Source organism: Onychomys torridus, chromosome 9, assembly GCF_903995425.1.
Source record: "Onychomys torridus chromosome 9, mOncTor1.1, whole genome shotgun sequence".
Lineage (NCBI taxonomy): Eukaryota > Metazoa > Chordata > Mammalia > Rodentia > Cricetidae > Onychomys > Onychomys torridus.
Window position 1 is genome coordinate 21,541,814 of NC_050451.1, and position 8,775 is coordinate 21,550,588.

Genomic DNA, 8,775 nt, shown 5'->3' on the forward strand with positions numbered 1-8,775 from the left:
TGTATGTGCAATGTAATAACAAAATTTTTAAAAATTACCATTGTCATTTCTGCAACACCTCCTCACATATGTGTGTGTATGTGAGATGATAACATCCAATTACTTTCCAGTTACTTTGAAATACACAATGCACTATTGTTCACTATGGTTGTCCTGACATATTTGAATGTATTCATATATATGAGTGTGTGTGTGTGTGTGTGTGTACTTTGTATAAAAGGTGACAATCTTTACACCCCTGAACCCTCTCCTTGCCCTTGCTATCTACTAGATCTCTCTACTCTGAACTTCCAGGATGTCAATTTTATATTCTGCTTATGAGAAAAAGCCTGTGATATTTATTATTTCGTGTGAGTACTTAATGTCATTTATTACAGTTATGTCTGAGCTGTATTCTGGTGTGTGTGTATAGATGTGTCCTTCCCCACTCATTCATATCTGGACAGCTGTGTGGCTCCATTTGGTGACTGCTGCACTGCGGGGTTCATGCTGCCGTCAGTATGGGAAAGCAGTCATCAGTGCTTGTCATCTTGTCTTTTTGACAATGACCATTAGCTGGCAGTGATACTGAATCATGATTTTGATTTGAATTTCCCTGATTATTAGTGATACTGAGCCGTGGTGCTGGGGATAAAACCCAGAGCCACATGCATGCTAGGTGTTACAGTTGGGATGTAAAATACTCCCAACAGACTCATATTTAAGTATTTGGTCTCTAGCTGTTTGTAGCAGTGGGCTTTGTAGAATCTTTGCAAGGTGAACATGTCTGGGAATCAGGCCATGAGGCACATAGTCTAGCCTGTTTTTCTGTTCCATCTCTGTTTCCTGATCACCCAGATGTAAATAAGTGCCTTCTGTCACAGCTGCAAGCAGCAACCTATAGCCATGCCTTCCCTGCATGAGAGTTGCAACCTCCATCATGTGCCCAAAGAAGTCTTTCCTTTAAGATGCTTCCTGTCAGTGACAAGTCACAGCAAGGACAGAGGTGTCTGATTAGCTAGGCATGTGTTCTGCAGCCCAGGCCTCTGTGAGTCAGGTGTGATTTGCCCTACACAATGGTCTCAACCCTACACAAAGAACTACATGTGGGCCAGGGGTGTAGTGGTGCGCACCCTTGATCACAGCACTCAGGAAGCAGAGGGAGGTAGATCGCTGTGAGTTCAAGGCTAGCCTTATCTACATAGTGAGTTTCAGGACAGCTATGGTTACATAGTGAGACCCAGTCTCATAAGAAGAAGGAAGAGGAGAAAGAGAAGGAGGAAGAGAAGGAGGAGGAGGGAAAGAGGAGGGGAGGAGAAGGAGAAGAAGGAGAAAAAGAAGGAGGAGGAGGAGGAAGAAGAAGAAGAAGAGGAAGAATAAGAGGAAGAGGAAGAAAGAAGAAGAAGAAAGAGGAGGAGGAGGAGGAGAAGAAGAAGAAGAAGAAGAAGAAGAAGAAGAAGAAGAAGAAGAAGAAGAAGAAGAAGTAGAAAAAGGAGAAGGAGATGATGATGAAGAAGAAGGAGGAGGAAAAGGGGGAGGAGGAGAAGGAGGAGGAGGAAAAGTACAAATGTTGAGAAGGGAGGATTTCCTAAAATACCGGGATAAACATGTTAAATGTTATGTAATTTCTTAAAAATCGAACTGCAGTTCATTCCACTCATAATACTTAAAACTTAATTTGAGCTCCTTACTCTGGCCACCTTGCTTTGAGAACCTGACTACCAATCCCTCGCTATCCCTTTCACTGTTGTCTGTCTGTGTAATGTGGTGCTGAAGATGGTACCCAGGCCTTCACATACACTAAGCTAGTGCCCTAGTACTGGCCTCAGCCCTCAGCTCCTCCCCCAATCAGTTCGCCTCCTGAGTTGGCTTTTGATTCCTCCATAGACTGAATTCCGTTATGCTTTACAATATACAGTTGTCTCCTGTAATAAAAGCCCAACTCAAAGTCTACTAGTGGTCATTTTATGTCCATTCTGTGATCATGTTCTCCCCTGGTTCTTACTAGCCCTATCCAAATGTATTTCCCTCCTCTGTTACTTCTATCACTGTTTCTCTTCCAAGAAGATATTAACACAAATGAAACACACCCCTTGTCATCTACAACACTGTCACCAAAATTTCTGCACAGGTGTCACTATAGACAGGCTATGGCAGTAAATCGACTAATGATCATGGTCAGTTATGAAGGATATTGTTATCCAATTCACTACAGCTTCTTAGTTTTCAACAGAGTCCACATGTTATGGTTATTTCTAGTGGAATTGGTAATTTTTAATATTTCTTTGAAAAGAATTATTACATTTTTTATCTAGCATGTATGAGAGGATATCCTGGCATGTATGTAGGCATCAGAAGAGAGTTTGCAGGAGTCAGCTCTCTCCTTCCATCATGAGTCCTGGGGCTCAAACTAAGGTCATCAAGCTTGGTGATGAGCACCTTCATCTGCTGAGCCATCTTTATTTCTAGCCTGAGATTGACAAATTGTAAAACTGGGAAGAAAATTTACAATCTGATCAAATATCATTTTGAATATGTGGTTGTACAAATGAATTTAAAATATCAATTGTTTTGCTGTTCAATATACATTTTAAGTAATTAGGCTGTGCTCCAAGAAAAGGAGCCTCTCTGAGACCCAGATACTATGCAGTGAAAATGAAAGTTTATTGTATTAACTACTCTTTATCAAATATCCACTCAATTTTGGGAAGCAGACTTTTGGGTTACTCTCTAACAAGAAGAAATGGCTGAAAGCAAAGCTGCAATTGACTTCCCAGAAAGCACTTGACATTAGGCAGATGAGTCTCCTTTAAGGATCTCATTCATAGATTTATAATGATTCCTCTCACCTTCAAGACTGCAATAACGTCTGCTTCTCTCTTAATGCTTCCAGCTCAGGTGTGGACACATGGATGGAAACAGAACTTTTCCCAGTGACTTCACCTTTGTGGGGCTCTTTACTCACAACAGAGCCTCGGGATTCCTTTTCAGTATTATCTGTGCCACATTCTTCATGGCTATAATGGCTAATGGGGTCATGATCTTTCTCATTCACATAGATCCTCACCTCCACACCCCCATGTATTTCCTCCTCAGCCACCTCTCCTTCATCGACATGATGTATATCTCCACTATTGTGCCTAAGATACTGATTGATTACCTTGTGGGCAAAGGGACCATCTCCTTTGCTGCCTGTACAGCGCAGTACTTTCTCTACATGGGCTTTGTAGGGGCTGAGTTCTTCTTGCTGGGACTTATGGCCTATGACCGATACGTGGCCATCTGCAACCCACTCCGTTATCCTGTCCTCATGAGTCGGAGGGTCTGCTGGTTTATTTTGACAAGCTCTTGGTTTGGTGGTGCTTTGGACAGTTTTCTCCTCACTCCCATCACCATGAGTCTCCCGTTCTGTGCATCCCACAATATCAACCACTTCTTCTGTGAGGCTCCCACGATGCTGAGGCTGGCCTGTGGTGACAAAGCCATATATGAAATGGTGATGTACGTCTGCTGTGTCGTGATGCTGTTGGTCCCCTTCTCTGTGGTGATCACATCCTATGCACGGATACTTGTCACAGTACATCAGATAAAGTCAGAAGAAGGGAGGAAGAAGGCTTTTGCCACTTGCTCATCACATGTGATTGTGGTGACTTTATTTTATGGGGCTGCTTTGTACACCTATATGCTTCCCCAATCCTATCACACCCCACTCAAAGATAAAATCTTCTCAGCCTTTTACACTATTCTTACACCCTTACTAAATCCTGTTATTTACAGTCTGAGGAACAGAGATGTAGCAGGTGCTTTGAAGAGAGTGATAGCAAGACATAGAGGGACTTGCAGTGTGGAGAGGAAATAATTACAAGAAGCTAAAATTCCTGTGCCTGTCTGGGATAAATCATGGATAATGTGGATATGCTACAGCAATTTCAAAAGCCAGTTCCATGAAATAATGCATCATTGGTGTTTACATCAAAGATAAGAAGCTGAGACTACATTTCACTTGTAAACGATGCTAACTTCACAACAGTATCACTTATTTTCAACTCCTTTGTTTCCACTGGCTTTAATTCACTCTTAGGAATGTTCTTATTAAAGTTCAAGTACACGGAGGTCCCAAAGTGTGTGGTTAATGTTACACATCAGTGACCTTGTAAGAACCTGTGAACTTAAAGGCATTGTTTAAAGTATTCAATGATATATTTTATGAAACTCTTATGAATGTCAAAATTTAAATGACAATAACACATACTATAAATATCCACAGGGAATACCTACAGATACTCAACAATAGAATTTATAAAGTCCAGACATTCCTTTCTGTAATAGCAATTGAAAAATTCTCCTTTATCTAAACTTGAAGGTGGAAAAAAAAAGGAACCACATTTATATATAAACACAAGTGTCCTATTGTATTTCCTGATCGTTATATTGGGGGTATGTAGCAACAGATAGTTGAGAAAGAAGTAGCTCATGCAAGAGCAAATTCTACAATTCTACAAACGTCCCAGGTTCTTTTCCAAATCATTGTGATTCGTGGGCTCTCAGTGTAGATGTTAGAGATCAGAAGGACAATGCCATCTTCTGTCCACGTCCAGAGAAATGCTGTTTCCTTCTCCACAGGACTGGCTTTTTCACTGGATACAAATAAGGAGGAAAAAAGTGTAACTCAGCTTTGTATTTGTAAGTCACAACTAGAAAATCCTTTTTGGAGATAATCTACTATCATTTCTGTTTTAGAAAATTAAAAACTGGTAAAATTATGTAGAGTGGACACAGTCATAAAAACCGTACCCCACCCCCTTGGACCAACTCTGTGTGGTACAGTGCTGGGCTTTGTACCGCTGCCTGGTGGACAAAATCCAAGTTGTACCTAATGATGTCCCACTGCTCTGACAATAGTGCTCCGACTGAACAGAGCCAGACTCTTGCTGTACTGAAATGTTGCTGGATATTAGATACAAAATAGTCAAACTGAGCAATCTTCTCGGAGTTCTGTGCTGGGCTACCAGCTGACTCAGGAGGAAGACCCGGTCCTGTTTGCCTGTGCAGTTTACCACCTTTAAGATGAGAAGCAGCCTCTCAGAGACTCCATTGGGAGAATTTTGTGTACTTTAAACTTGTGAGGCTAGCTCAGAACACACCATATGTTGGAATGTAAAGTTGACCAGCCATTCTGGAAGTCAGAATGGAGGTTTCTCAAAAAAACGAAAACAAAAAACCTGGAGATGTACCATATGACCCATCTATACTCTGTTGGCTGAACACCCACTTGCTGGTGTAATACTTGCATACCAGTTTATTGTGGCACTGTTGACAGCAGCTAAGCTACGGAGCCACCCAGCATCCACAACAGAGGAACAGATGAGAAAAACATGGCATACACACACAATGGGATTTTTTTTCTTTTTACCCACTAAGAAGAATGACATTGTATTGGTTTTAGAAAAATGGATGCAACCTGAGATAACCACACTAAGAAAACCAAGGCAGTCATAGGAAAAGAAATACATGCTTTTCTTATTTGTAGTTTCTAGATTGTTTACTGATACATAAAATCATATGCATGCATACACATACACACATATGTAAAAATTGCCACTGAAACGTGATTTTCAATCTAGGAAATGACATTCAAAAGGCCTAATAAATGAGAAAGGATGGAGGGGGCTAATGCATGATAGCTGTGTATCAATTTCTAGTATATGCTTGTATTAGGTAGGGTTTCCTCCAATGAAGTGTGTGTGTGTGTGTGTGTGTGTGCGTGTGTGTGTGTGCATGTGTGTGTGTGTGTGTGTGTGTGTGTGTGTGTGTGTGTGTGTGTGTGCGTTATTATATAAAGAGAGTTCATTAACTGGCTTTGGTTATTGAGGCTGATAGCCCAAAGTAACAGAAAATTATTTTAAAAATAGATGATTCAGGCTGGTTTCCTCCTTCTCCTCTCAGGCATTGGCCTCTTTGCCAAGGGCCATATATTGTTGGGGTCTGTTTCAAAGGTGTCTCAAGGAATTAGCGCTGCTAAAAGTCACCAAAAATAAAAACTAGGAACTATAGGATTGTCTGTCTTTACAGCTACTTCTGCTGTGGGACTATCAGGAGGAACCATTACAAGAATTAGCAGGACTTGCACTAGTGCAGAAGGCAGTAACCATGAACAATGCCACTTTGGGGAGTAAGATCACCATGTCCAGTCCCCACTATACAACACCAGGAGAAAAATCAGTATACAGAGATTGAGCCAGTCCGGATATGCACAGGAGATGTACCTTCTTCCCAGGGCTACCCCAAGTGGAGACCAGTATCCATATAAAAGCTAAGCCATTTTTTCTGGAAACTATGTAAGTCTAATATTATAGTTTATCCAATAAGTCACTGGAAGCTATTGTCAAATAATTGTAGAAATTTAGGGACTAGGGTGGACCTGGACACGACAAAAGTTTGTTCATAAAACTAGGCTTGGGCTTATGAGTATTTAGTTGAGGACAGTATGGCTAGTATTTATTGAACATGAAAAGTAATAAGAAGAAGATGAAATAAATTTTAGCTTCCCACATTGGAGATACAGTGGTATAATAATTGGTAATTCCTGTTCTAAATTAGCTCTATACTGGTTGCTAATGTACTGTCTTTGTACAGAGGGGAGATAAGTGGTTTATTTTGAGAGAATAAAACATTCTACCCCATATGTTTCTTGTCATATTTCAAGTTTTTCAGATGCTGCAGACCTCTGAGGACAGAAATGGCTCGAAACAACTGTCTTTTCATAATAAGAAATTCACATCTGCATTAGTACAGCGAGTAAAGACTTTGGCCTCTTACTTGGTATCACTACCTCCTCTCCTATATAGCAAGGGTATGCCATGGCCTACACAGACATTTCCAGAGTGCTGCTACCTGGACAACTATCTGCACAGTGACAACTCTTTCTTACTGTGCACATCTCCCCAGACCTCCACTGCTCATCTCCTTCATCCAGAGAATTAGGGCATCCCTTTGCTCAAATCTGCATGGAGTTAAATGACCATCTCACCTGTCTGTAGGTTCACAGTCCCAGGTCTTCATCTTATAATAGAGCATGCATACTTTCTTTTAAACTCTTGTATATTGTCAGTTTATTTCATGGACCAAAATTATTTAATCCTCAAAGGAAAAATAGTTCATGTAAAACATAAATGCCCTGCAGTGTATTTCTGTGAGTTCTGCAGTTCCCTTGTTACCAGCGTAAACAGCCTATTGAACCACGGCTGGTAGAGGGAATGTTTTTTTCCTAATTGAGATGACTAGTTGGTTATTTGTCTTTGTATAGAGGTGTTTCATCCTCCATTGTAAGTCTCAGCCCCTCAAAGTCCTCTCAAAGGACTATGTAGTTTAAATGATTATTGCTGTGGGAAATTACATGGAATTTTAGACTAGTCTATTTCTCCTCTCTGTCATCATGCAAGAACTTTCCTTTGTAGACTTCTGTGATGATCTGACATGTCAGGCACTTACTCATCTGTGAGCCTTTTGGCTGTGCCTGAAGAAATAAGACTTATTTCGGTGTCTAGGATGGTGAAAATCTTAGGATTTTGTGCTTCTAGTAAAAAGGAACTAGTTGAAATGTGTAATTTGTATTCATAGAAGAATCACTCAAGAATGGAGAAGGAGTATTTAAGGATGTTATATATGCATTTGTAGCCTTTTATTCTCTATCTTCCTCATGCTGACCCCTAATATCTAGGGGAGAATGGAAGGATTGTAACCTGGCAATGACATAAGAATGCAGAACTCTACAACACCAACCCAATGTAAGATGCAGCAAAGAGCAAACAAGAGAGATCAAATGCTTAATTGGCTCTAGCGCCTTAGTATTTAAGCAGACTGGAACTTCTTAGAGATCTTTTTATTCCCCCTGAAGAACTGTGTTAATTCACATTACCTACTGCAGGATATACTTTCAATTAATTTTATGGCTGTATGCACAGGAAATCTATATTTCTCACTCACATCTTCCCATGACAAGTACCAAGAGACTGACATTGTCAATGGGTGTTTACATATGACTCCTCTCTCTCTCCTTTCATGTATATTCCTTCCAACACACATGTGAACACACCTCCAGATAACATATAGGGTTGTTTTTGTCTTGACTCATCACTAGTGGTGGTCAAGGGAAACCATAATGAAGAAAATGTAGACCAGGCATTGAAGATTCTGTGTAAGATTAAAATTATCTTATAGTGTTCTTATAGAATTTTTTAATGCTTAGTTTTAAGTTTTAGTTTTCATAAGATCATAAATAATTGAGTATAGGCCTCCTTTTCAATTTGGGGAAAAATATTCTTGTCTGTTTGGAAGTTTTCTCAAGATGCCAAATCCTTGCCCTTTTAGGATCAATGGGACAGTTCCCCTTTCTGTCCAGGAGTCTTGGTTCTCCCCATTCTTCTGACATTGACCAACTCTCATAGAAGACAGCCAATAATGGCTCAAAGAAGAGTATTTCTGAGGATCTTACTCCAGGCAGTATGATAAAGAATGTTCTCTGTGTTGTCTCATGAAACTTTATTGATCAATATTGACCTGTATATATATATATATATATACATATCTTGCAGGGTCCAGCTTTCTGAATTCCTCTCTTCAAGGTGCTTGGGTTTACTAACTATTTAAGATAAAATAAATTCAAGCTCCAATAGTTCTTAATTTTTTAAAGATTTATTTATTTTTATTTTACACTTATGTGCTGTGGTTGTTTTTTAGCTCTTTTTTCTTTTGGTGGTCCCACCACCCAGCTCCCAAATAAATGTACATGAAGGC

The 8,775-nt window shown here is 40.0% G+C and overlaps 1 protein-coding gene across 1 annotated transcript; it reads left to right on the plus strand.

The window, feature by feature from the left end:
• Positions 1 to 2,887: 2,887 nt before the first annotated feature.
• Positions 2,888 to 3,838, plus strand: LOC118591600 (olfactory receptor 2T6-like). Its single transcript, XM_036200052.1, has one exon. The coding sequence runs from the start codon at positions 2,888 to 2,890 to the stop codon at positions 3,836 to 3,838; it is 951 nt and encodes a 316-aa protein (XP_036055945.1).
• Positions 3,839 to 8,775: the final 4,937 nt, after the last annotated feature.

What these genes read in the sequence shown, in the direction of transcription:
- LOC118591600 (XM_036200052.1), top strand. Translation starts at nt 2,888, where the DNA reads ATGGATGGAAACAGAACTTTTCCCAGTGACTTCACCTTTGTGGGGCTC.